We start from the raw sequence: 27,802 nt of genomic DNA on the forward strand, positions 1-27,802 counted from the left end.
TCTTGGCAAGGTCGAGGTGAGGATCGGCAGTCACTAGACTTAAAAGGAAAAAAGAAAAAGAAAAAGAAAAACACATAAATTTATAGAATATTATAAAAATTGTCCACGGTGTTTTAGCAATATATTTTTTTTAAAAAATTATAAGAGACAATTCAACTTAGTTTAGATTAAATATAAAAATGTTTTAGCAAGATAGGTCGATTGGGTATTAGTCGAGCAATTTGCACTGCAATAAATAGACCATAAACGGGTTATATGTTCAATTTGGATGGAACCATTTATGACTAGACTCAAGCCTAATCTGACCCACTCGATTGACAGGTCTATTGCCTACAGTGACACGTGATCAATGCTGCATGGTGTTGAATAACCAGAGTGTTGTAAGTCACAGCCCAATTGCAAATTAAAGGATAGACAATCCGAATAGCCTAGGAAAATGAAGGTGAACTAATAAGGCTGAAGGTGAACTAATAAGGCTGAAAGGCAATGCAGCACGTACTCCCCCGAAAAAGCGTTTTTCGCCTGTCGGACTAGACTCGCAGTCAACGATATGGACACGCGAGCCGGAGGTAACTAGGAAAATTTCAAACTTTTAGGACAAAATACGTAAGTGAAACCAAAACCTGAAAGCCCAATTATCTAACCTACTTTGTCGTCCTCTTCTCTCTGTCTCTTTGCTCTCGTCCGCTCTCACTCTTGGCTTTGCCCTGCCTCGCCTCCCGACTCGCCACCGTCTCTCTTTGCCTCGCCTCTGTTTTTCACTGTAAGTGGAGAGAGAGAGAGATGTTGAATGCCTCCTTTGTCTCTAGAGAGAGAACTTAAGAGGAAAGTGGAGACTGAATGGCTCTATGACAGGGAGAGAGAGAAAGGAGTGGTCGTTCTTATCTGCTCAAAGTCTAAGCTCACAATGCGTGTCGTGTCGTGTCGGTGCCGCATAGCTGAAAGGCCTAAAGCGCATTTTACTCCACTCAGCTCCAAGCACAGCCCGCGCATAGGTTCTCCTTCCTTGCATTACTATGGTCCCACGGCCAGAGTTTTCAGATTATGGTCTGACAAACAGTAGTCATGCCACAGGAATCTAAATGCCAGGAAAAGTGCCCGGGACAAAACGGTTCCAACTGCATCTTTTTCGAGAGTGTTTAACCAACGAGGAAGGAGAACATAGTAGGTTATTAAAAGACGCATTATGAATGATTTCGCCGAGGTTGGACGAACAAGATAACTGAATGTACTCATCATGTTGGAGAACTTTACAGCGACTTCATCTTAGGATTCAGTTTTACTGTAGGGCAGGTATGAAAACACGAAACCACCATACCCCGAAGCCTAAAGTCAGAATAAATAGCATGAAGTAGCCCGATTAGTGTCACGCGTCGTTTTTCATAGGCTAACGACCGATCATGTGAGAACATCTTGCAGTCTTTCCCACAAAAAAGAAAAATCAGAAAAATGAACTCCTCTATCTACTAAGCATGGGGTTCATGATAAAACCACAATGAAGGTGGGGAACACAGTTAAGGCCAGATGGTATCAAAAGCAAAAGAAAACCAGAATCAAACAAACCGAAGAAAATTGCAATGGGCAAACTGGCAAATAGACTGACCCAACATCGGTTCACGAGGCTCGCAGAACCCGGTGGCGATATTCGCCCAAAGCCCAAATGGGGAAAATGTTTCTGTAGGCCGCGTATGTTATCATACAGTTCTTGTTGAATACCCCCATAATTTCCTGTTAAGAGAAAAATGCATACATGACATTAAGCATCCACTATTAAATACAGAAACTAGTACACTACAGCAACGGATACATTGACACAACATGTCCAAAGGCAACCATATAGCAAAGTGATTTCTCCATCATATTCATCCTAGGACCTAACTCAATCGCGTACTGCCAGAAAAGCTGTAACATTGGAAAATGATATTTCCTTACTTGGTTACCTAAGAAGTGCCCTACCTTTTAAGAAACCTCATAACAACCAGCATGCACATGAAGGGATGTCTATGAAAGGAATAAGAAAAGACAGAAAAAAAAGTGATATCAAAATAGTTTTACCTCTTGGGGAAAATCTCCGTTCTCCATTTGGGAATTTATCAAACATCTAGCAGCTCGGTGCAATCGAACCGGGTTTCTCTCAGCCTGATAAATTGAATCATAGCATATAAGTAAATCAAACACCAGACATCGAGAATGTATAACATGCATAACTATGGAATGAAGGATACATGTGACACAAAAACCTATTTCTCGTGAAAGGAGATCAAACAATTAAATATGATGTCTAACATAATTTGCATCAAGATCCATTAACTATCATAAGGAAACTATGTATCCTCCAATAAGTGACATCAATTTTAGGTCACAAATAAAGAAAAACAAAACAACGCAAACGATCTTTTATACCTGCCCAGCATCAATGAGTGCCAACATCGCCCAGCTAGTATTCACAACATGAGAACGGTCGCCCTCTAGATTTGTATAAACCTGTTGTTCATTTTGATCAGAGAATTATGGAAAAACAATTTCAGTGACCCAAAAGAATTAGAGCATCAAACAAAAGGCTATGATCCTTATAAGCAGCCGCTTTTATATGTACGTCACACTAAAACAGTTTGATCTTTCATCATTAAAAAATATCTGTATAGGAAGGAAAGATTTTGATTGAGACGACAAACAGTTAAACATCAAATAGTCTAGTTACTTTTCTCCAAAGAAAGTGGAACTTATATAATAAAGGGATGAATGACTACAACAAAACTGCTCCATCCACAATATAAGGTAAAGCAATTATTGAAGAGTCTTCCAAATCGACACTCCAGGGTACCGATAGGATAGATAAGTGATTTCCATGCATCAGTTTGACTTGATGAACAACTAAGGACATTTACTTTAAACCATAGATTAGACAGAAATACGGTTTTCTCACAATATGAAAGGTGGATGAACTCTATAAGCTCCTGAATTGAGAACTTCAATTAGAATTCAAATTGTCTAAAGTACAGAATGTGTTCAACAAAACTACCATTAGTGTCAATGATAAAAGCATCATTGAAGTGCAACTTCTAGAGCAATCTACAGTGAAACTTATGAACAAAGAGACATTAAAAATACAAGAATGAAGGTGCTTCCGAAAAAAAAAAAAGGAAGAATATATAGAAAAGCTTGATGTGAAGGCATCTCAATTTGATCCACTACATGGTCTCGACTGTAGAGGACTCGTTAAGTGGGGAACACACTGTCCTAGAAAAATTTAGCATCAATGATGTGGACAAGCAATGTGACAGACTATTGAATAACTTGGTTTGAACTCTACTAGAACGCAAAAATTCGGCGTGCGCAAATGGGAGTCTGTGCAAATAAAAGATATCTCCACAATTGCATCTAGTTCTCAGAAAAATGCAAGTTCAATTTCGTGCTCATGCACTTGGTATCAGCAGTTTCAAAGTACGATAATGATCTGAATCCAAAATTCTGGTGTTTGGTTACGCTTTCATCCCCAATGTCAATGTACCATGTCACACATCGTGACATACTCAATTGACAGGTTCAAATCATAGCATTTTCCGCAATCGTTTATTCCCAGTTTCTATGTACTCTGCTTCAGATGCCTTCTTAGGCTTGTATAGCTAAGATACTTTTGAAAACACGAAAAAGGCTACCTCCATCACAAAGCTGAAAATCAAGCAGGGAAGTCCATGACAAGCAAGCACTTGAGAATTCAATGAACATTCAGATAAAATCAGAGAGCAGACCTTGTTTTGGCATGAAAGGTAACTTTCTCCCCATCCACCAGAAGCAAGCTGCTTAGATAACAAAAATTCACAGGCCTTACGAAGGCTAGCACTATTAGTATAGCTCCTTCCCGCAGCGACCAGCCCTAGCACTCCAAACCATGTACCATAGGTGAAGCAAACACCCCAAGACCCATACCTATTAAGCATTTAAACGACATAGCGATAAATACTCTGATAAAACTATAATTGACAATAAGAGACTTCATGAAAAGAAACCGTTCAAGTTCATCAACATGCAAAAGATTTAAGCAGTGACAATCTCAAGACCTCCTGCTGACAAAAACATCCTGGTGAAGACCGCTCAAAATAGAAAACATATATCATGAGGATCTCCATCTCCTTATCCTCTACGTTTAATTCATTTCAATTACCAAATTCTTTTGCCCTTTTTCTGCTAATTTTATTCTGGCATAGTGTCAAAAGGATGAAAACAAACCATGAGCCATCTGGTGCTTGTATCTTTTCGATAAACCTAGCAGCTCTCTCGATGCAATTCTGTATCTCTTCACGTCGATGCCCAGGATATAATTTCTTAAATGATGTCAAAGCCTGAATAGCAGCTGAGGTGCATTCCACATATCTACAAACCCATTACAATCATAGTAAATGCCTTTGCATAAGCAAGACTAGCAATAGTTTCCTGATAGAGAGTTTACGGTCTTACGGGTAATCAATAACAATGTCTCCAAAAGTTTCAGCTGGGTTAATCAACTGATACAGACAAATAGAAGGCTCAAGTTAAATTCAACTTTCATAAAAAAGAGAGAGAAAGAGAGAGTTTTCTTCTTCTTTTTTTTTGGGGGGTGCGTGGGGGTGTGTTGATGGTGTCAAGTATAAAAGTCATTGATCTGTCATTTGAATGGCTACACAAAAAAACAGAACGTATTAAATCATCCCCTCAAGTAACTCGTTCAACAATTTGGTATTTAGAACCGGCAATCAAGCATGTCGGGTCATATGCATTCAGTAATTCCACGTAATATTGTTTTGGTACTCCAGTCATCTTCGGTTCCTACTTTTCTAGATTCGGCTCAATTCTGGATTCAAATCATAAGTTCAGGTTTTGTTGGATACGAAGTTCTTTCATGTGTTCCGTGTTCAATACAATTATACAATTGACATAAGTTCTAGCCTCTAGGTTAAACGGTTCATTTTTCCAGTTGAATAGAGGAATAATTTGGGTTGACTCAGCAGATCAACTTCTTTGTTCTCTAAGATTTACAATTTTGACTAGGAATACGAGCTCTGACATGATATTTTCTTTTTCCAATTGAAAATTCAAGCAAATAGCTTAAACTTGGGATATTGCATTTGATCATTTGATATTGATATTATGTGATGTACTTACAAAATTACAGGGACAAGCATTCAAATCTGTGGGTTTAAGGTTTTTTTTTTTCTCATGTTTAACAGGCGCTCACATACGAAGCCACTGGACACTAGGAAAAAACACCACAAATTTTCATACGCAGATTTCAATTTTGTCCACTGTCATACAAAATGTAGAAGACAGGGATATCTAGCTCATCTACTGCATAAAAACTTAATCCATTTTTTTCTTTCCCATTTATTTTCAAGAGAGACAGTTATAAGAAGAATACCTCCAACCAGGCATATGACCGTGTCAGTTCATATGTAGCCAAGCCCCCGTCTTCATTCTGTTACATCACATATTGGCAAAAGAAAGCCACAATTAAATGGAATAAAGTAAAAAATTTCGTTAATTCCCAAAATAGTCAATCAGCAGAAACAATGAACTGAAAAGGGTTTCAGAAGATGCTTATATTAGGATCTTCAAGCGAATGACAGCCGTTTTCTGGCATGATTTCAGACTTTGTGCACATGCTTACAGATTTGAACAAAAAGCAATACTAAATGACGCATCATAATTTTCCAAAAACTATTCTTGGTGAAGCCCTCTTGTACGCTTTTCAGAAGATTGTTTGGACCAGTGAAATGACAATCTTCAACAGTTTGTTAGAAGATGTGACTATGAGGCAGAGACATAGATTAAAGGGGGCAAAGAAGGACCAAGAAAGAAGTGAAGGACGTGATAAGAAATTATATGGAAAACTTAAATCTTATAGAAGAGTTGATATGTACCGAACATAGTTAGCAAAATGATTCATAAAGCTGACCCTCATTTACTAGGTAAGGCTTATTAACTATGGTTCTCCATGAAAACAAACACCCCCACCACCCCCAAAAAAAACAAGTGTCCTTGTCTCTCCCTAGCACTACCAACCATCGCACCCATGCGGATTCTCTTAACACATAAGATCACACAATGTTGCATAAGGCTTGAGTGAAAAGATCCTAAAACCTTCAAAATTGGGAAAAAAAATGATAGATGATCGCTCCTTTCTCCCTGCCACACTGACTTTACACTACAATATAGTATATTTATATACAAGTCAATACATATTATATCCAAAAGTAGTCATTCATAGTGCTGCGAAACATTACCTACTTGAGCAAAGAACATAGAATTAGACCGTATGAGTCGCCTACTTTGAAGTAGGGTTCATTTCACTTACTTTAACAGAAGGTGAGATGCATTATCCTCTTTTACTCGTTCCATCTCGTTTCGGGTTCTGAATGCATTTTCAGGGTTGCTCTAAATATATACACTCAAGATTGCGCTTAAGGACTGTGAGTCCAAAGATAACTCCTTTAAGTACTGATATAAATAAACTAGTGATTCATGAGAGCTAGAGTAGAGCAATTTACTTCTCAGCCAGAGGTAACTCCTTTAAGTACTGATATAATAAGTAGTAATTCATGAGAGCTAAAGTAGAGCAATTTACTTCTCAGCCAGAGACTTGATGCAGCATATGTACCTGTAACGAGAGAATGACATTTACAGCATCATATAACCTCTTTGCATCTAATGGTTCCCCAACTATCTCCGACGGAATTTTTGATAATAACAGGGCAGCCTGAAGAGAAGGACTGAGCAGATTAAGAAAACAATGTATCAAATTAAAATAAAAAATAAAGCACTCAGCTTTTAGCAAAACTACTTTTAATCCTTCTGCTGTGCAGTCTGAGATGGGCCATCCGTGATCTGCCGTCGAAAAAGGCCAAGCACCCTTTGAGATGTGGCGGTACCAGAAATCTAGGTTTCCTGGGCAATCTTCTAAAACCTTTGAATAAAAGAGAAGACATCGAAAGGAAAGTACCACGAGACTTGCATCAATCAGTAAACCAGAATGTTATCTGTGTGGTAAGAACAACCAACATGAGCAGAGAATCACCTGTGAGTTTTTTATATACATATGTGCCTTTTGCAAGGTTGAACCGAACTCTTCTATAAGATTGGTTGAGATAATTGCTTGAGTTGCAAATACAGTATCCCATAATTGACTTCCATTATAACCCTGCAGATGAAGTATTAGTTTATACACCTGATATAGAAACCGGCCAAAACCCTTGACAGATCACAATAGACAAAATTACACATGGTATCTACACTAAATCATAGTGGCATTTGTGAACTTCATTCAACAGTATCCGCCTATGATTTTACCCCACCATTCATTCTGCATAACAGAATCAGATTCACCCTTGCCAACATATTAACAAGAAAACAAGGACAAGAATATTTCCATCAAACTGATATTAGTTGTGCATGCTAGTGAATGTGTCAGAAAGTTGTCTTGCACCTGCATTTTCATGCCATCTTCTGCAAGCCACAGATAGTCATATATTCTTGGAATATGCAATTTAAAGGCCTCTGAATTTGGATCTTCTGCCCAACAGCAGAGCATATTTAGCACCTGAATGTTGCAAGAAACCAAGTCCATTAGTACAATACTAGTTTTCCCTCGCTGATTGACTCTCAGATCATATATAAAAATTTTACATAAGGAAAATAAAGATGCTGGTGGAGTGAGGTGGGAACATACTAAAGCTACTACATTGGCTAGTTTAAGTGCGAATATGTCATATGGATAGTGACGCGTTCATGTTAAAGTGAAAATAGAGCATCTGCATTGAGTATTAAGTCTTAACTCACTTGATTTGTGACAAGTTGAAGTAAAATTCATAGTTTTTTGTGAGGTCAACAACTTGACGTTCCAGCACTTGCAACAGCCATAAGCCAGAAAATCCAAACAAAGAAAGAACTGCAGTTGTAATGCAGTAGATGCATACCTTGTTAACTGGACCAATGCAGATATAACGTGTATTCTCGTCTTCATAATGGATATGCTCAATTGCTATGCGAAGAGCCTTTTCTCTCAACTTTTTCCCTGGCCAATTCAATAAGATGGGTTCGACAGCCTTATGCAGAGTGGCCCACAATATATCTTGCACCAGTGGATGAGGATAGTAAAGGTCCTCCTAAATGTGTAAATAGAGCAACATCAAGCATTGCAGATGCAAACTATTTCCAAAGATCAGATTAGCAAATCCACATCATCCATGAGTCCATACAGTCAGCAACATCTACTATAGAGGAGTCTCTGCGTGCCAAAAAAGACCCACCCAACTCCTTTTTCATAACATGATCCTTTTTCCTTTAACATAATTCAAGCAAGGACACCTTTTCACAACTGGCAAATTTACAATCCATGGCCTGCGCGGATAAAACGGCTATAAAAGTGAAGCAAGAACGTTTGTAAGTCAGAACCATGTCGATTGTTCAGCGACATTGGTTGGTCAATAACATTATTTAGAGTATGGATCACGAACTGCCGTCTCCCCTTTCTCCAACTAATGAGATGGCATATGCTAAATCTGATCAAGTGAATGGATGTCAATATAGAGTAGAATCACAAAACTCTATAAGTCACATCAGCTTCAAATATCAACATCATCCAATAGAACAGATTCTGACAGGTCTAATAAGCCATTCACTGCATAAAAGCAAAGGTGATTCTCATTCATCCATGTGTGGCAATGCGACATTTGTATAATAAGTACAGCCATGTAATTAAAGTTTGACCAACCTTTGCACATAAATTTCGTGCCTGGTTCCAATCTATCTCATGGTAAGGAACTGTATAAAGCTCCTTTCTCAAGGACAAAACAGTCGGGGTTATGGGACCTACAAACCTCTTCCCATACAAGTATGACATCGGCAAATAAACCATCCGGCAGTGGCACCACATTCTTCCTGAGCAAATTAATTCAAAGATAACAAAATCTATCAGATGAACTTATAGGCTGAACAGTAGTAGGCTGTAGCACATACAAAGAAGGTGAATTTGTGCCATAAAATTCTTATTTTCACTTTTTAGCGAACTTTCTATAGCAATGCCAACTTCCAGAAAAAATAAACAAATCGACCATCAAAACAGGTGGCATATACTGTAAAGCTGTTTGACTCCTCATGTTACGTTATATCTATCTGTTAAAGCAATCAATCCAAAAGTGGAAAGTCTACTAAAAGAGGACAAATATACATTATAAACGCGAATGAATCCTAGAAAATTATCTACTCTATCTTTAAGTGAATTCTCATTGAGCACTATAGATGAGTTGCACTTCCTTGGTGATTTCCAGCGAAACTTCAGCTTTATACTTATCCTCCCAAATTCAACATTGACCCTTTTAAATTAGCTATATCAACCACAACCACGTTTTCACATTCCTAGTCAATTGCGATGTCCTGGCATAAATTTTAAGCACTATCCTAACCAACACTTAAGTCAGAGGGCTTTCAAGTTTCAATATGAACGATCTAGTCTGAATGTTAGATGGTTTAAGGCCAACTACTTCCATGTGATTATCGGTCCTTGATAAATTGCTCAATAAGCAATCTAGATTTCTCTTACCACCAATGTACTTATAACAGAGCGATGGGAATAAAGTGAGGTCAGGATGGGCTAGAACCTGGATGAAACGGAAGCGTATAGGGAAGAAGCCATATCTCAGGGGGCATTGGGTTATTGCCTGACCACTCAAATGCTCCAAGTACCTGCCACAGTAGACAGTAAGTACTGTTACAAGAGCACTATGGTGTGCAAGATAACCATGGTCCAAAGTAAACATTTTCTGTCTAGAAAGAGCTAAAAATGGTGTCCGTAACTGAAAGCCACATTTTTCCCCATGATGTTATTGCGGTAGCACTGCCATGGTCCAGAATCCATTTTTGTGCCTTTTCCATAGCCCCTTGTCCGTCGTTTGCAGCTTCTCCAAGCAACCTTAATGTAACATAGTTCAAGACAGAACCAAACATGGTGCTTGGACCTTCAATGTGCAAACCCCAACCACCATCTTTGTTCTACATTTTAGGTGAAAAATAACAGAACTTCAGATACAGCTAAAGAGCAATTCAGAGAAATGAGAATAGACACAATCTTCTGGTACAGATGCACCTAGTGGAGAAGAGAAAGCCATACGATAACGGCAACACAATACAGTACTTACTTGATGATTGTACAGATACCGGCACATCTCTCGTTTATGTTGCTCGGACAAGACGGCATTTAGTGCTCCAGTAATAGAAAGAGTAATTACCTGATCCATAGAATGAAAGTTTTCCTAAAATATTAACATGACTCAAAAATTAAAAATACTTCTATTTGTAAGGTTACTTCTTTGTTTTTTATTGGTCGGATTGTAAGTTTACTTCTTTGACAAACCAAATTTAACACAAAGTATGAAAGGCGCGGTATTTCCCGATGATAAATGCATCCGCATCATCGAATTATTTTGACAAAATCAACGAGGTGATCAAATATACCCTAAAAAAAATATACTCTCCTATGCAGGCACAATGAGCACTTACCAAGCCAGGCATAAGAAACATAGGTCCTCCGTAATCCCCTGGCCAGTGTCCATCATGGGCTTGAAGAGTTGAATGGAAGCTTATGGCCCTTTTCAATATGTGCGTAACAGTCTCCTCTGTGATCTCATCCGAGTCTTTTACCTTTACTGGTGGTAAAACTACATTGCCTGTGTTTTCCTTGGAAAACTGCAATCTCATGAAATGATCTGAATGATTAGAGGGCAAGGGAAAAAGAAGGTATAAAACTGAACTACATCACAAGTACCTGATTAAGTTTATCTGTTACAAAAAAAATTAGTGTGGTAAAAAACAGTGAACCATCACTGATAAAGCATGAGCAAACACTCGTGTGAAGGGCCAGATATCTCAAGATGTATTAACAGCCAAGTCAGCAAGAATCCCAAAGAGACCTATTGCAGACAAATGTCCCTCTCATGGTACAGTTCTGTCAATAGTGAATGAAGGAGAAGAGAGCTCTATCCAATGCTTCCTTAGAAGGGTGTAAAACTACAGACAAATTCATTACCAGTACAGCAGGTTAGTCTAATCTAACAAACAGTTTATCTTTGTTAATCATTTGTGCTCGGGCTATTTTGTAGGACCACATATGCTCAGAACAATGTTCCGACCCTCATATCTCATGCTATCCATAGCAAGACTAGGACAAAACTTCTCATTATAGCTGTCCATAGTTGAGTACAAAAAGGAAAATCTGTCTGGAAGTCTAAATCTTCACATGGCTGAAGCTGGGGAAAATAGTTCAAAGCAGGCCAGAAATTGAATATGGATGTGGAAACGTCTTCGGATAAAAGAAACCATGTTTGAATTGAGAAAATGGCAACTGGATTATTAGAACAAAACCAACTTCATACATATGCAGACAGAAGTTTGCCATCAGTCCTAATATCTTGTCTAGAAGTTCAACTGATGAAAAGAACCATATCAAAAGGATAACAGCATGGTGGTTAACTCATAAGTTACCAGAGAGTCTCACAGAGAGAGGATTGCAGTAGCTACACTAATATTATGCAACAAAGCACGATGCTGTTTCTGTAGCAGAAGTCAAACGGCAATTGCAGAAATTCTCATTGACAAAAAAGTCATTGTCTTTTTGTCAATGGACCAAAGGTTTCAATTTCCGAAAGCTATGTAGCATGCATATTTCCTTCATCTACCATGGAAAGCATCTTCTTACACCAAAATGTTACAATCAGTAACATGAACATGACCACCTATGCATTTATATTACGTTTATAAGATTTGGAGATTCACCTGAATTCGCATGATTAGATCTGAGCTGTGCTTCTTCTCAAACCGATGCTTTGCAAAGTTTGCACGAGCATCTTCAATCTCCTGAATCTCTTCTGGGGATCCACAATTGGGATCAAACTCCCAAATTTGTCTACCAACATGATTGTTCAAACTTCTTAGCCAAGGATTCGCGCCTTCTGCAACTTTCAATTTCCACATTCTAAAGGAAGCATCGCCAGTAAGTGAAGGCCATGATGACAAACAGGTTAATGTCAAATTCACAAACATTTAAGGACAGTGAAGTTACTGAATAGAACCATTCCACTTCTACCAACAGACAGAAAGAAGAATAAAAGAGTCATTGCATTCATGAAATTGATAACAAGCATTAGTATCTGCATAACTTATCACTTGCCCCCCAAGTATTATATATACTAGAGAAGTGTACCGCACGTTGCTGCATGCTGGAAAGACAATCATTCGACAATCCATCAGATGATATGACACCCAACCCCACATTTGTTCGCTCAAACTCAAAGAGTGAAGTGGAATAGAAAACACAGATAAAATAAGGAACAAAAACTTTAAATATAACTAAACCAGTTCAAATAAGGATTTTATCGCACGGAAAGAATCCCAATTCATCAAAATTTTAATATTTTACTAGGTCAGAAGCACCTAATGGACAAAGCAGAACGTATAATTTAAAAGGCTTGTCAAAACTAGCACGTCGCTCAGCATTAGAATTACTTTTTATGCCAACTTAGTTTCATGTTGCGAGCTCAAATGCATACTTAGATGGACTTGACAAACCAATCCAAGTATCAATACTAGGTCACATACTTTCTTTGAAAAGCAATTATAAGTCTATAGCAGACAAAAAGGATGAGGAAGACAGATTTAAAGGGATGTCCAGATAACAAACATCAGAATTTTCCAAGGTGCAGTTTTTTTCCAAATTATAGAACCTTATAGTAAGAGAAAGACAAAACCTACATGAAAAGGGGAAAAAGGGCAATTTACCAGAATTTAAAAGGAAAAGTGAATATAACATGCGTTCTTGAGAGAATAACCTAACATACGTTTAAAAAGGATGAGCAAAGACAGATTTAAAGGGATGTCCAGATAACAAACATCAGAATTTTCCAAGGTGCAGTTTTTTTTCCAAATCATAGAACCTTATAGTAAGAGAAAGACAAAACCTGCATGAAAAGGGGAAAAAGGGCAATTTACCAGAATTTAAAAGGAAAAGTGAATATAACATGCGTTCTTGAGATAATAATCTGACCACACGACCCTAAGGAATATCTTTCAATGTAACTTCCCCTAATAGTACCCCCTTGTGCATGGAAAGATACATGAGACTAAATTAAATTGAAAGACTATAGCAAATATATGGGAAACCATGTCATATTTATATTATTAGTCGCAACAAAAATTACATGCTGCCTTGAAGTGATGGGAATAGGAAAGCACAGGAGAAGTACAGTACTTGTGGAGTCAAGCCAGAAAGAAAAATATATTTGAGCTTGACTTGGGTTAGCAGATAAAATCTTTTTAAAGCATATAGCACACTCACTTGAGGATTATACAAACTGGTCAATTCAGTAAGAGGCGCATTGTTCATTTGGTCAAATGGTAATCATCAGCATGAAACAGTTCCTGACCAACATAGAAGGGCTCAAGGAAATCTTATATATGTATATCTGAGAAAGAACGCTGACCAACTCAGAGTGGTCCATTCCCAGTTGTCCAAAGTCTGAAATTAACATGTAAACACAGACAGACACAGTGCCATCGAAGCGCGGAAGCCAACCCGAGTTGATACACGGGTATTGCAATGCGCGCCACGGTAAAATCAGGAATATGAGCGAATATAAGCCGAATATTCGACCCCATTGCTCAGATTCACGGGATCATCGCCGAAGCCCGACGATTTTGCAACTCACAAATCAAAAGAAACGTACTTTTTCCTCAAATCCCCAGAACCGATCAGAAACAGAAGAAGTTCTCTCGTGGGCCGACGCAAGACAATTGATACATTGCAACTTGGCGCTCATGGATGATCCTCTAACTCAACATTCCTAATCATCAGCAACTCTAAACGACACAGAGCCACGAAGTCATCAATTGAAGCACCCATTTCGGAGAAAAATGCAACAGATCTAACACACCCATCGCCGTTCTCACCTGATTCTAGGATCAAGAAAAGACCCCAAAAGCCCAGAGAGAGTACTTGCTGTAAAAGTCCAGCGAAAACCGGGAAGGGGCGCTTCTTGTTGCAGTGGGGTGGCACCGCTTCTTCACAGGACAAAAATGAAAATTCAAAATGGTGTTCTTCTTCTTTTTCAGGAGAAACGAAAAGGACAAAAACCCATGAAAACATGAACAGCTCGAACGCACCCACCACGTTAGCGAGCACGCTCCGTTTAGATCACCGTCCCCCACAAGATGCAAACTTGCGGACAAGACGACAACAATGGGACGGAAACCTAAGCGAACTGCTTCGTCACGGGCAAAATGACGCCGAACAGGGGGACGACAAGTGGATGATCGCCGCTGGATCTCGACTCAGCTGCTGGAATTATCCACGATTCACGTTTCTCGTTGGAAGAAGGAGAAGAAGTACCGGCCTCGAAGCTGTCTTTATAACGCCAACTCAAGACGGCTGATTCACTCGGGGGGCCAATTCTGGGATCAATACGGATGAAAGTGAAACCCACGTGTGATTGCTTTCTAAATTTTGGAAAAATCACAACTGATCTTCAAAGGCAATTAATGCCACTATAATTTGCACGTTGGTCTCCCGCAACGTACGCCGCCAAAAGTAATGTTGCTGTTCTGAAAACATATTTGAAATAGAAATATTTTTTTATATTTTTATTTCTGGTTACGATTTTCGAAAATAGAAACGCGTTTAATAAGTACAAAAAAAAATACTTTCTTCACCAAAAGGAAGGATTCGCAACCGGCGGCCGAGGCGGCAGCCGACGACCGGCGATCGCGGGCGGGTGACCGGCTAATGGGCAACCGGCGGCCAACGAGCTGTAGCGGCGGCGGCGGCGATTGGCGGCTACTGCCGAGCGGCGATGGCGGCGGGCGGCGGCGACGACCGGCGAGCAGCGGCGGCGGCTCTTTAACTCCTCGCCGACAATGGTGGCGGTAGTGGCTTGCAAGAACTCGCCCTCAAGTTGTTTCTAAAAAGTGTTCCAAAACCCAAAAATAACTTTTTTTTTGTTTTTTTTTTTGGCTTCAAAAGTGTTTCTTTTTTCAAAAATGTTCCCGCAACACTTTTGAAACATTTTTCAACCATATGCATTTACGTTCCGAAAGTGTTTCGAGAACACTTTCGGAACAGAAACATTTTCCAGGGAGCGTTACCATACGGACCCTTATTTGAAATAAACATATCATGGGATGCAAGTTTTCTTCCAAAAGAAAATAGGAGCATGCATAGTAACACTCCCTGAAAAGTGTTTCTGTTCCGAAAGTGTTCCCGAAACACTTTCGGAACAAAAACATGTACGGTTGAAAAATGTTTCAAAAGTGTTCCGAGAACACTTTTGAAAAAGAAACACTTTTGAAGCCATAAAAAGAAACAAAAAAAACTTGTTTCTAGATTTTGGAACACTTTGTAGAAACAACTCAAGAGCGAGCTCGTGCAAGCCACCACCGCGCACCATCGTCGGTGAGGAGCCGAAGCGGCCGCCGGTCGTCGCCGTCCACCGCCGCCGATTACTGATCCTTCCTTTTGGTGAAAAAAATATTTTTTTTTATACTTGCCAAATGCATTTTTGTTCCCGAAAATCGTAGCCCGGGAACGGAAATACAAAAAAATGATCCTGTTCCAAGTATGTTTCGAAGAACAAAAACATTACCATACGCGACCTAAATTTCCGTCTCGTTGGAAAATCTCAATCCGATACCCTTGACCCAAAACCGACGTCCAATACCGTTTTGTTCGAGTGTCCAGCCTCATGAGAGGGCAATGGATTTGGAGCCGATCCTCCGTTTCGGCCTAAGCTTTTCCTCCATTTGGAGCAGAAAATCTACCTAAGCTACGTAGGAAAGGCCCTCCGCTAAAATGGTTGTGTCGATACTTATGACGGGCGACTGCAAAATGGATCTGACATGTAAAATGACCGAGGCATGTTGACACGCGCGCATTTCAATCGGGATATTGGATGAAATGCTGACGGGATGCTAAGACACGTGGATTTTCCAGAGTCTTTTATGACCCTCTACGTCATCATATCCGTCTTGCAGTCATCCGACACGTGCGATGACACGTGGGTATTCTAACAATGTATTGGGACGAAATGCTAGTATGTGGGTCAAGGCACCAATTAAAAATTTTGGGCGAGAAAGAACTTAATTTGAGATAAATACAACACGAGCATCAACTTGAGATTTTTTTTTTCTCAATGAAAAATCAATTTTGGAGTAAATATGTCAAATTAATACTAATTTGAAATTTTTAGTGATATTAACCCGAAAAACAAGCATGTGGCCGTTTCCTTCTAGGAAAAGTCCGATGGAACTCGTGAGATGAATAACATAGGCAAACTTTAATTGCGATTACATATCACTCAGGAGTTTTTTTTTTTCCCAATCCCCAGTATACTAAAAGTACTATCGAACTAGAGTATGTCCCTAAACTATTTCGTCTGAGCTCTAATATGTAAAATTCAGACCTGACGGAACCCGTGAGATGGATAAAATAGGCAAACTTTAATTACGATCACATATTACTCAAGAGTTTTTTTTTTTTTTCCAATCTCCAATATACTAAAAGTACTAGTTCATGGCACTGTAACCGGTCATTCTATTCATACTGCTAAAAAAAAAAATGTCATTTGTCTCATTGTCATATTTACAAAAATGTATTTACGTCAAGTTCATATGTTTTACGAAAAATGAATGATTCGAAAAATATTCTCTTAAAAATGATTACTTGTAATGCTTAAAATAATCAGCCAATAAAAAATATTTTTATTATGGACAATACTTCATATTTCGATATGAAAAAAATATATATATTATTTTAATGAGCGACAGAGGCGATGATTTTTTAAAAACCTAAAAATGCACAGAGCTGCCCAGCTCTGTGCACATGGGGGGCAATAAAAGATTGCAGTTTAGCTGTCGCGACCTTCAAAAGTTGCTGGTCTTGTTCAATATTCTACTCTACAGTTATGTAATTTCGGCTTGTGGGCCCTCACTCGAGTTTAATATGAATCCCGATTCTAGAACGTGACCAAATTAAGTAAAGGTATAATAAATTCACGGTACTGGATTATACTCCTAGCAATAGCTAATAATATCCTTGCGATTAATGTCATGTGCAAGTGTTGGTACACACCTAAAGGAAAATGAGAGTTAGGAAAATAAGGGACAATCATTCTCTTTTCGGACTCTGTTTCTAATTAGAAATAGATTTTTCTATTTCTATTCCCTAAACGAGTTCCTGAGCAGATACACAAATTTGACGACGACACAAAATATCACTTGGCAAATGGATAAATTTTCTACGGTTGGGTGACCAGCAGACGGAGACCAGTGGACGACTATGGGGTGGATGGAGATCGGCGGATAGTGATGGGGCGACGGGGACCAACGGTCGGTGAATGGCTGGTGACAAGTTTGTCGACCGGTGGCGTAGACGTGATAGAAGCGACTAGCGGTTGGTGACCAGTGGTTGGTGACCAATGGCGAACGACTCGCGGCGGGCGACTAGCGACCATCGAGCAAGAGATTGGTGGACAGCCGGCCGAGAACAACGGATGCGACGGGCGATTACGGACTAGAGACCAACGGCGGGACAACCAATGGACAGAGATTGGATACCGACAATCTACAAGTAGAGGAGGATGGCGCAGGGCGACTTGCGACGAGTAGATGAAGACCGGCAACCGACGGACTAGAGACTAGAGACCGGCAAAGGGTGGCTGGAGATCGATGTAAACAGCAACCGGCAACCGGAGGTGGAAGACAATCGACCGGCAATAGGGACGCGAGAGAGGGGGAACCACACAAGAGAGAGAGAGAGAGAGAGAGCAATTAAAAAAATTATTATTTCTGTTTGTGTTCCAAAAATGGAAAAGTAGTAGAAAATTTCTACTTCTCATTTCTATTCCAAACTTATTTCCCACGAGATCACAACATTTTCAAGTGGCCTAAAGTAATTAATTAGTTAATTTTTGTGGTAGATAATTAATTTGGACAACCCCAAAACTAGTTTAAAATATATTTGAGACATAGGCGACTGGGGCAAGAGATTATTATTATTATTATTATTATTATTGTTATTATAGATTTTGAAGTGGGAGGGTCTGTTTTAGTGCTTTTTTTTTCATTTTTTTAGTGAATAAAAAAAATATATATAAATGATAATTTTATTCTTTTATTTTATGCTTTTTTTGTTATTTATTTATATATAGAATCGTAAGAATGATAATTTATCATATATAAATAAAATATATATATTTACTATACAACGTGTCATAACGTGTGGAAATTCTCTAGTTTTTTACGAAATCACTTGTCTACGTGTCGTGTCGTGCCGTGTCCGGTATCCCGTGTGTCCTGTCGGTGCTGCATAGATTTAAAGCCACCAACAAGAGTTGGTCATATCCCGCAATCAACCGAATTGTATATTCATAATCTGAATGTCTCTGGAATTATTCTGAGCGAAAATTTGGTCCTTTTTCGTCGCTGCAAAAAATCGTGTTTATTCAAATTTTCCACCTCCCCTTCGTCTTTTTTTAATATCGAAATCCTCCTCTCTGTCTGTTGCGTAAGGAACTTAGGACAACACGAAATGAAGTTTAAGGAAAGTTTTATTTAAATTACCGGGCTAAGTCTGACTCGTTCTTCATGTTTCGAAGTACGTCCGCCTGGCCTGGCCCTGGGAAGCACTGTGCACATGTGGGGGGCGATAAAGATTGCAGTTTAGCCGTCGTGAGCTTCAAAAGTTGCTGGTCTTGTTCAATGTTCTACTCTACAGTTATGTAATTTCGGCTTGTGGGCCCTCACTAGAATTTAATATGAATCCTGATCCTAGAACGTGACCAAATTAATTAAAGGTGTAATAAATTCACGGTACTGGACTATAGTCCTAGCAATAATAGCTAACGATATCCTTGCGATTAATGTCATGTGCAAGTGTCAGTACACACCCGAAGGAAAATGAGAGTCAGGAAAATAAGGGCACGGATGACAATCATTCTCTTTTTCGGACTCTGTTTCTAATTAGAAATAGATTTTTTTCTATTTCTATTCCCTAAACGAGTTCCTGAGCAGATACACAAGCTTGACAACGACACAAAATATCATTTGGCAAATGCATAAAATTTCTACGGTTAGGTGACCGACAGACGGAGACCGGTGGATGACTACGGGGTGGATGGAGATCGGCGGATAGCGGTGGGGCGATAGAGACCAACGGCCGGTGAATGGCGGGTGACAAGTTTGTCGACCCGTGGCGGGGATGCGACAGAAGCAACTAGCGGTTGGTGACCAATGGCGAACGACCGGCCGGTTGGTGACCAATGGCGAATGACCGATGGCGGGCGACCGGCGACCATTAGGCAAGATGACCGGTGGACAGAGATCGGATACCGGTAGTCTACGATTAGAGGAGGATGGTGGAGGGCAACTTGCGACATGTAGACGGAGACCGGCAAATGACGGACTAGAGACTAGAGACCGGCGAAGGGTGGCCGGAGACCGATGTAAACGGCGGCCGGCAACCGGAGGTGGGAAACGGCCAACCGGCAACAGGGACGCGAGAGAGAGGGAGCCACACGAGAGAGAGAGAGAGAGAGAGAGAGAGCAATTAGAAAAATTCTTATTTCTATTTCTGTTCCAAAAATGGAAAAAGTAGTGGAAAATTTCTACTTCTCATTTCTATTCCAAACTTATTTCGGAACAAAAAATTTGTCCCAAAAATAAAAACAAATGAAATTATGTTGCCAAACGGATTTCTGTTCCAAACATATTTCCCGCAAGATCACAGCATTTTCAAGTGGCTTACAGTAATTAATTAATTAATTTTTTTGGTAGAAAATTAATTTAGATAACCCCAAAACTAGTTTAAAATATATTTGAGACATAGGCAACTGGGGGCAAGAGATTATTATTATTATTATTATTATTATTATTATTATTTAAAATACAAATTCGAAAAAAAAAATGAGATATGGTCAGCCTAGCCCTACGAACTTTACCTCGGCCTTACCCGCTCTCCCGTTTAAGATTTGGAGATTTCTAGTGTTGAGTTAGTTTCTTTTTGTTTCTTTCTTGGTTATGGGTTATGGGCCCAAAAATGACTATAGCCCAAAAGGGGTTGCTAACGCGAGAATCTTTTATCGAACTTAATCCGTTCGTTTTTCGAAAAGGAGTTATGAGTCAGTTTTGGATAGAGAGTGTCAAATGCAATAGATGTCTTTATAAACACAAGGGGCGTATTACAGACTCTTAATAACTTTGACAACCGAACACGTGCAAGAGTCGAGGCGTGTAGCAAGCTTCGACACGACTCTGAGTTAAATCAACGTGGTCGGACAGAATTGTAGGACACAATGCTGGAATTCAATCAATAGCACCGGACGGGGAATTGTAGGACACAATACCGGAATTGAATCGACGGTATTGGACAAGATGGATGAAGGGTACAACACCGGAATTGAATCAACGGCACCGAAACTAGTGAGCGGACGTCGGAATCTAATCGACGACACCTAACTCTAGATATGAAACTCGCCGGAATTGAATCGACGACGAAAATCTGGAAAGCTACGGTTAGACGAGGCTAAAGGCTAAGAGCTAGTTGAAAAGATAAGTGTTTTGTGTTTTTGTTGTGTGTTTTGTTTCTTTGCTACTACGGGGTTTTTATAGGCGGACTCTTTGGTAACCGTCGAAATGTTTCTTCCTTCGGCCCCACGCTTTATTATTTTCCACGAGCCACGTGGAGAGTTCTTTCGACGGTTCCTTGGTCTTCGCGCCTTTTCTTTTTACCTCGTGAGGATTACCGCCAATCTTTTGGTAATTGTTCTGATCGTGGCTCTTCCCCGCGCGCTTTTCTTGTTCCGGAAGGAAATGGCGCCAGAATTCATCCCGACACGTGGCACCTTTTGATCGGTGCGTACATTGCCTTAGTGTTCTTTCCTTAGCCGATTGTCGCCCCCTCACGTGCTTGTCACGAGCCTTCTTGGATTATTTTTAGGTGTCAACACTTTCTATAATTGTATTATTATGTTACTATACAAGTCACTTATTTTCTGTATAGATTTCAATATTAACATGGATTCTTCGAATACTTTGTTGCCTTTTTCTCATAAGCTAGTTATGAATATTTTTTTCAAACTAAATGTCGATAAATCGAAGACTTACATATTTAAATTGTTTTTCCTATAAATGATTCATTCTACTTGCAAATTTTTTTTCCAGAGATTATTACATTAAATTATATTTTTTTTGTAGAATAATTCAATTCAAAATTTGAAAAAAAAAAAAAACTTCGAATAAGAGCATGAAACATTCTGATTTTCTCAAATAAGAGATTAAAGTGGAACTTATATCAAGTAAGAGCCTGAAGTGACCATAGCTATTTCAAATAAGGATCTGACCTCGTCGTACGGCTAAATATTCTAGCCTGTCAAAGGAATTTTCATCCAAAGACATTTCAACTTAAATTTTATTTAAATTAGATTAAAAATTATAAATATATAAAAAAAGAAAAAGATACGGGATGGAGTGCTGGTCGGTAGGGTCACCGACGCCTTGGCGAGGGTGGCGGGCCAAGCGGCCCTCTCCCATTATGGCCACGGTCTTGTCTTAGTTTTGGCCTTTGCCTCTAGTCGGCGAGGGTCGTTGGCCATCAATGTTGCCCCCATCCACAATGGGGCGACCGCCACATACGGGGGTTTGAGTTTTTTTTTTTTGTTTATTTAAAGTTTTACCTTTTAGAGAAAAAGAAAAACCAAAAAAGAAAAAATATAAATGACGAAAATGCCCTTAACCAATCGGTGAGGTCATGTCATTTTTTTAAGACTAAGATGACCACTTCAAAATCTTATTTAAGCAATGTCCACTTTCGACCGATTTTCAGAGCGGTTCAATTAGAGTCCCGAGTAGAATCGGATCCGATTGTACTGCCTTAGTGCCCATTTTCATTCTACTCCAATTCCAAGTCTAAAGTCGCCATTCGAAATTTCCGGCACGAATGTGCCGCCACCACGAGCAAACTAGTGCATGGAACCAAAAATAATTGAGAGATGAAATCGACATTTAGGGGCTACATGATAACCATTCTCATTCTTTGATTCTCATTCGATCTCGAAAAACCGATTCTCGGTTCAAATGAATTTTTTGATTCTGTTACCGAATGAGTTTTAGAGAATCAGAACATGTTTGATAACTGCACAAAATTTATGTTTCAAAAAAATGATTCTTTCCCTATTTTTTTCATTTAAATCAAATAACTATGCGCTTAATTTATAAAATTTCATCCTAAATTAAAGACTAATTTTCAATGCACACTCAAATAATTTAAAATGCATTATTTTTTAGCATGTCATGAATGAAATACAAATTTTAATACATGATGTTTAAAGTTCTTTGAATGTTGCGTTTTCTAAATACATAGAAACATCTTGTGACGCACGGCTACCAGTATGCATGTTGGATGCCCTCATCCTCTGCAATATTCTTTGTAGGAGAGTGAAATCTATGAAATTTATGAAATTTAGGCCCAAATTTATGAAAATAAGGTCAAACTAGCATAATCTAAGCTTTTTCTATTTTTTAAGATTTTCTAATTTTTTGTTATTTTTTTAAAAAATTATTTTTTATTTTATTTTATTTTTATTAGGTAGAGGGGAAAAAATGACGAGAAAATTACAAGGAAAAAGTGAGAGATATGAGACTTCATTCTGTTTGCTATTTTCAAAAGTCATTCTTTTTCCGTAAGCAACTTTTTTTTGCTTCTGGATTTTACTCTAAAACCGATTCTGATTCTCCAAAACCGATTCTGGGAACGTAATCAGAATCAGAATTATTTACGTTATCAAACAATATTCTCATTTTTTACCGTTCTGAGATGAGAATCACAAAATGAGAATGATTACCATTCGCACCCTTAGACTCGAACAATAAAATTTCTCGTTCTCCCCCACAAACGCTCGAAATGAAAGCTCGACGGCTCCGTCGAACACGTCAATTCCGATTAATCAAATTTGGATCCGGAGGGCCGTGATCGCAAAAGTCATCTAATCGACCGGCCAAAATCGGAATTACACGCAGAAGTGCATCGGTTGCTCGCACTTCGTACGGGGTCATCGTCATCGTCATCGTCATCGTCATCATCAGCAGCCAGAAGCACGAATGCCACCAGTCGCGAATGGGTTCTCGGGCCTTCTTCCTCTCGCTTAGACGGTAAGCAGCAGGGAAAGCTTAACACCCAGCGTTTCCTTTTTCATCTCGCAAGCTTTTGGGATTTCGTGATTGAGGCTCTTCTAGCTTCAATTCTCCAGAGCGAGATTCGTCGAGGGCTTCGGAGCTGCGAACGAGTGGAGTCCCCGCAGGCTCTTGTCTTCGGGTGGGGCGGGGAGCGAGTTGGTCGAGGATGCTGTGGTTGTTGAAGAGGGCGATGATTTGAAGAGCAGGATTTTCAGGCTGAGGCTGCCGAAGCGGAGCGTGACGAACGTTATCCAGAAATGGGTCGGCGAGGGTAACGGGATTTCTGCTTCTGAGCTTCGGCAAATCTCCAAGGATCTGAGGAAGTCCCAGCGTTACAAGCATGCCCTCGAGGTTCGGGTTTCTTTAGTCCCTGTCCGCTTTTCTTTTGTGGGGTTCGCTTGTTTTCGTTTGGTTGCTGTGGAAATGGTGGAAGTGGAAGTGAAGTTTGATCGTCAAGGTGACATTTTGGATCATAATAAATAGTATCAATGTGAATGATGGTTAGAAATGCTGTCTATTACTTCAAAGTGGCATGGATATGCTCTGTGTGGGCAAACGGGTGAAGTCAGAGTGAAAAGTAATTTGATTTGATTTAGGTGAAGCATGATGGGAAAAAGCATCTGATTGAATCCCGAAGAACTTGGTTGCTTACGAGTGCATAATCTGTGGCTGAACAATTGAACTGATAGAGAACAGCTGAAAGTGACGATCTGTTGTGTTCTTTAGAGTCTAATCTCTTTTGATTCGCAAAATGGTTGCCTATTACACAGCTCTTTGTAGTTTTTCATAGCAAAGACGGTATTGACGTTAGGATGGCTTTGCTTGGTTTGGCTTCTCAATAATGCAGTTTTGCACTTAATAACACATCCAATAAGGCAGAGATAGGACCAGCAATGCTTTGTGCAGCTCAATCCTGTTGGTCCAGAAAGACATTTGGAAAATGGTGTAGTCGAGTAGGGTTTTGCTTAGTACTGTCGTTGGGGAATCAAGAAAAGATAAAATGAAAAACGAGCATACACAAGAACAGGATACATGCCGAGGTAAAGATTTGAGGAACTTGTTGAAAGTGAAACAAGGGCTAATAGATGTCTACTGGGAAAACCTGACTTTCCGATGACACCAGTAGAAAGGGGATGGAGAAGACTTAGTGGGCATCAGAAGGAACTTTTAGTGTGAAGACCCAAGTGATGTGTGTGTAGATAAGAGGAAAAGGGATCCGAATCAACAAGGGAAAGAGAAGAGAGCAGAGGAGACATGAGAAATGTGATTAGTTCGACTGGCATGAGAAGGATATTACTATGTAATGCTCTCTAACAGAGTTTTGCCTGGCACCAGGCAGAGACGCAAAGATTTGGTAGCTTTATTTGCTCAGTTCTTGCTCAGCACCATAGACTTGCCATCCGATGCTACAACAGTCTTTTGAGATCATGATCATATTCATAACATTTGCAACATGCATGATATATGGAAGTAAGTAGTAGAACTATATGCAATTATATCATGACCAGACTCCATTAGGATTCCTAAGGAATTCTCTCTGAGTTGTAGTTCAAGATAATGAATAACTTCTAAGTTGTAGTTCAAGATGAGGCCTATTCAAAAGCATTAGCAATTTGTGCATTGCCTACTAGTTAGTAGAGCACCTGATGGAGATTACTCACTAGGCTGTTGTTTTTGTGTGAGTCAAGACATCTCAGTGGCATCGATGGACAGGTGGAAAAATTAGGACATGTCTAAGCTGAAGATTCTCCTTTGATAATTCACTGTGACTTACATTTTGTGTTTTCATTTTCACAATATGCCACGCCAAGGTATTTGTATGGATGAGTAGGTGATTTTTTTAACTGCAATCAGGTTTACTGACACCCTTTATTTCTATCTATCTTGTTGCAAGTGTGAGGAGTAGTTAGTTTTAGCAATCAAATCCATACTGTTGATTTTAGTGGAAAGTGCCTCTTCCATTAACCTTATAATCTTAATTTGTAGTCTATATTTGGAAGGGCGGGAGGGAGGGAGGGAAGGCTTCTGGTACTGCTTGTTTAACACCAATGACTTATTGAAGTGTATTGACTAGCTGGTTCAACCAATTGGACAGGGAATTGGCTCATGGTCTGATTTGGTTCAACCATTGCACTGTCAATGGTCAAATGTTGGACAGAACCAGTGATGACTCGGCCAAGCGGGCCTTTTTAACCGAGTCAAAACTGGTTCAAACTGATTTTCTGTTTAAGGAAGGTATTTAGTTGATGTCTTGTGTCGAATCAGGGATCTACCGAAAATGTCATTCATGTGTGTCCTCCACTAGCCAAAGAGATTTATTGCTATTCAATTGGACCGAAATGATATTAAATGTTTAAGGATCACAAGGCAAGAGGAGAATATTGAATCTAAATGCTCCAGATATGGTTTCAGACCTGCACCCTGTCACCTCTTTTTGTGTAGCCTTCGTGTGTCCAACCACCAAGCCAAATCTGTCCTCTCGCAATTGTGTACATACTGATAGTCTTCCCATTTTTCAATTGGTTGGATTGGTTGGACCCTGTGTTGGTGGCTTAATTGGTTCACTCACTAGTCCAGTTTTGAAAACATTGTGCAAATGAGGGTTAGGATCCCTTCATCTGTTCTCCAAAGATAGAATTAGATGTTTGTCCCTTTTGTGTTTTTCCTCATTTTTGTTAACTTAATGCATGAGCCTAGTCCCTGTTTATTGATTGCTCATGCAGGTTTCAGAGTGGATGGTTACCAATGAGGGATTTGAGTTGTCAGACAAAGATTATGCTGATCGGATAGACTTGATGACAAAGGTGTTTGGTGTTGATGCTGCTGAGCGCTACTTTGAAGGTCTACCTACATCAGCAAGAAATACCGAAACTTATACTGCTCTTCTTCACAGTTACGCTAGTTTAAAATTAAGTGATAAAGCTGCAGATCTTTATGAGAGAATAAAGGATTCAAACCTCGCATTCAGTGCTCTGACCTACAACGAGATGATGACATTATACATGTCAATTGGACAGGTAGAGAAGGTCCCTTCAGTGGTGGATGAGATGAAACGCCAGAAAGTGGCCCCAGATATTTTCACCTACAATCTTTGGATTAGTTCATGTGCTGCTACGCTTAGGATTGATGAAGTTGAAAGAGTGTTACATGAAATGAGTCAGGATTCTAACTCAAATGAGGATTGGAAGAGATATAGGTACCTCACAAGGATATATGTCATCTCAGGTCAACTTTCGAACTTGGAGTCTGGTGGGCTGGTTGAAGCCGAGAAGGGAATCACTCAGAGAGAATGGATTGCGTATGATTTTCTTGTCATCCTCCATGCCAGCCTGGGAAAGAAGGAGAGAGTTGATCAAATATGGAAATCTTTGAGGATGACTAAACAAAAGATGACGAGTAGAAACTTTATGTGCGTTCTGTCTTCGTATCTGATGCTTGGGCATATGAAAGAGGTAGGAGAAGTCATTGACCAATGGAAGCAAGCCACAATCACAAGCTTCGACAATTCTTACTGTAGTCGACTTTTGGAAGCTTATAGAGAGATTGGGTTGATAGATACTGCTAATGCCTTTCATATGCTTCTTATAGAGAAGAATTGCATCTCTGGCAATGACCCTTAGTGAAGCATAGCAGAACTTTTTGTCACTCAATGTTCCTTCACTTAAATGGCACAGGGAAAGTCCCATCGGGGTTTAATAATCAGTATCGCAAGTTGCACCATGTTAGCTTATCAATGTACGTACTGACCTTATTTTGAACTTCGCCCAGATGCTACCATTCTGTAGCACGAATGGACAATGGCTTTGCATACCTTCTCCTATCCCTTGAGTAGGTACTAAAAGGTCTTAGTTTATTGATAGATCATCAACGCAGGTGAGATTATCTGGGTTAAAGAAATTATGTTCTTAGAGTTTTGTTATGGATTGCCGGTACCTTATTTCACCAGAGATTGTCATAGAGAAGATTTTGTTTTCTTCCTAGAGTTCCTTTCTTTATTGATGATCAGCAGACTTCCATGTATGAATCAACTTGTTTTCTCAGTGTTTCTTTCTGCAAGCAAGCTGTGTACTTCCCATAGAGTTTACCCTTTTTCCCAGATTGCTTTCTTACCTGAGTAAAATTCAAAAAACGAATCGATCATTTGGCATCAATGTATAGAATTCTGAGGATATTTGAAGCGCATTCGACTGTACTTGTGCATTTGTGTAAACCACCTCTTTCTTTCTTCATTTCTATGCTTAAACTTTGTAATGTGTTCGCCTTATAATTTGGCTGCTGATATGGCATTGTTGATGTTCATTGTTGCACTGCATATTATGTTGGGTTAATTTTAAGTGTTCGGTGGGTTATCTTGATGGCCGTAGAACTGGAACGTCCAGTCTTTGGTGATTATTGGATTGGGACTTTTACCAATAATCCTTCTGTTCCTGGAACGGTGGAGCCTTACGTAGTCCCGTGTGTGCATTGTTTCATCTGTGGGCAGTACGTGTCTTTGCTGCATGATCTGCCAGAGAAGAAATTTGTGGTCCAACTCCACTGATTGTCCTAGCTTAGACAAAAG

General features: G+C 39.5%; 2 protein-coding genes across 3 annotated transcripts; one reads left to right on the forward strand and one right to left on the reverse strand.

Moving 5' to 3' along the window:
* Window positions 1-1,441: 1,441 nt before the first annotated feature.
* On the reverse strand, window positions 1,442-14,428 carry LOC115746638 (cycloartenol Synthase). 2 transcript variants are annotated; one of them, XM_030682478.2, is made up of 20 exons: window positions 14,189-14,428; window positions 13,972-14,082; window positions 11,803-12,001; window positions 10,531-10,716; window positions 10,170-10,259; window positions 9,829-10,023; window positions 9,633-9,717; window positions 8,747-8,913; window positions 7,950-8,138; window positions 7,460-7,573; window positions 7,052-7,174; window positions 6,818-6,940; window positions 6,635-6,733; window positions 5,396-5,452; window positions 4,459-4,505; window positions 4,231-4,374; window positions 3,753-3,930; window positions 2,404-2,484; window positions 2,056-2,139; window positions 1,442-1,728 (listed from the first exon to the last, which is right to left on the reverse strand). In XM_030682478.2, exons 3-20 carry the CDS (start codon window positions 11,998-12,000, stop codon window positions 1,615-1,617), a joined length of 2,274 nt encoding a protein of 757 aa, XP_030538338.1. In that variant the 5' UTR covers window position 12,001; window positions 13,972-14,082; window positions 14,189-14,428; the 3' UTR covers window positions 1,442-1,614. The 2 variants fall into 2 exon arrangements, with proteins under 2 accessions (XP_030538338.1, XP_030538339.1); XM_030682479.2 differs by lacking the exon at window positions 14,189-14,428 and having other exon boundaries at window positions 13,972-14,083.
* Window positions 14,429-23,075: 8,647 nt separating this feature from the next.
* On the forward strand, window positions 23,076-27,281 carry LOC115746640 (pentatricopeptide repeat-containing protein At5g09450, mitochondrial). Its single transcript, XM_030682481.2, has 3 exons — window positions 23,076-23,217; window positions 23,316-23,592; window positions 25,965-27,281. The coding sequence occupies exons 1-3, from the start codon at window positions 23,183-23,185 to the stop codon at window positions 26,859-26,861; spliced, it is 1,209 nt and encodes a 402-aa protein (XP_030538341.1). The 5' UTR covers window positions 23,076-23,182; the 3' UTR covers window positions 26,862-27,281.
* The last annotated feature ends 521 nt before the right edge of the window (window positions 27,282-27,802 follow it).

The sequence above is a fragment of the Rhodamnia argentea genome, chromosome 5 (assembly GCF_020921035.1).
Source record: "Rhodamnia argentea isolate NSW1041297 chromosome 5, ASM2092103v1, whole genome shotgun sequence".
Lineage (NCBI taxonomy): Eukaryota > Viridiplantae > Streptophyta > Magnoliopsida > Myrtales > Myrtaceae > Rhodamnia > Rhodamnia argentea.

Excerpts from the sequence above, each read along its gene's own strand:
- LOC115746640 (XM_030682481.2), top strand. The coding sequence starts at position 23,183 with ATGGGTTCTCGGGCCTTCTTCCTCTCGCTTAGACG. Across the intron at positions 23,218-23,315 it reads TTCTTCCTCTCGCTTAGACG|AGCGAGATTCGTCGAGGGCT; the intron begins GTAAGCAGCAGG and ends TCAATTCTCCAG. Across the intron at positions 23,593-25,964 it reads GTTACAAGCATGCCCTCGAG|GTTTCAGAGTGGATGGTTAC; the intron begins GTTCGGGTTTCT and ends TTGCTCATGCAG.
- LOC115746638 (XM_030682478.2), bottom strand. The coding sequence starts at position 12,000 with ATGTGGAAATTGAAAGTTGCAGAAGGCGCGAATCCTTGGCTAAGAAGT. Across the intron at positions 4,375-4,458 it reads GACATTGTTATTGATTACCC|ATATGTGGAATGCACCTCAG; the intron begins GTAAGACCGTAA and ends ATGGGTTTGTAG. Across the intron at positions 2,140-2,403 it reads CACTCATTGATGCTGGGCAG|GCTGAGAGAAACCCGGTTCG; the intron begins GTATAAAAGATC and ends TCAATTTATCAG.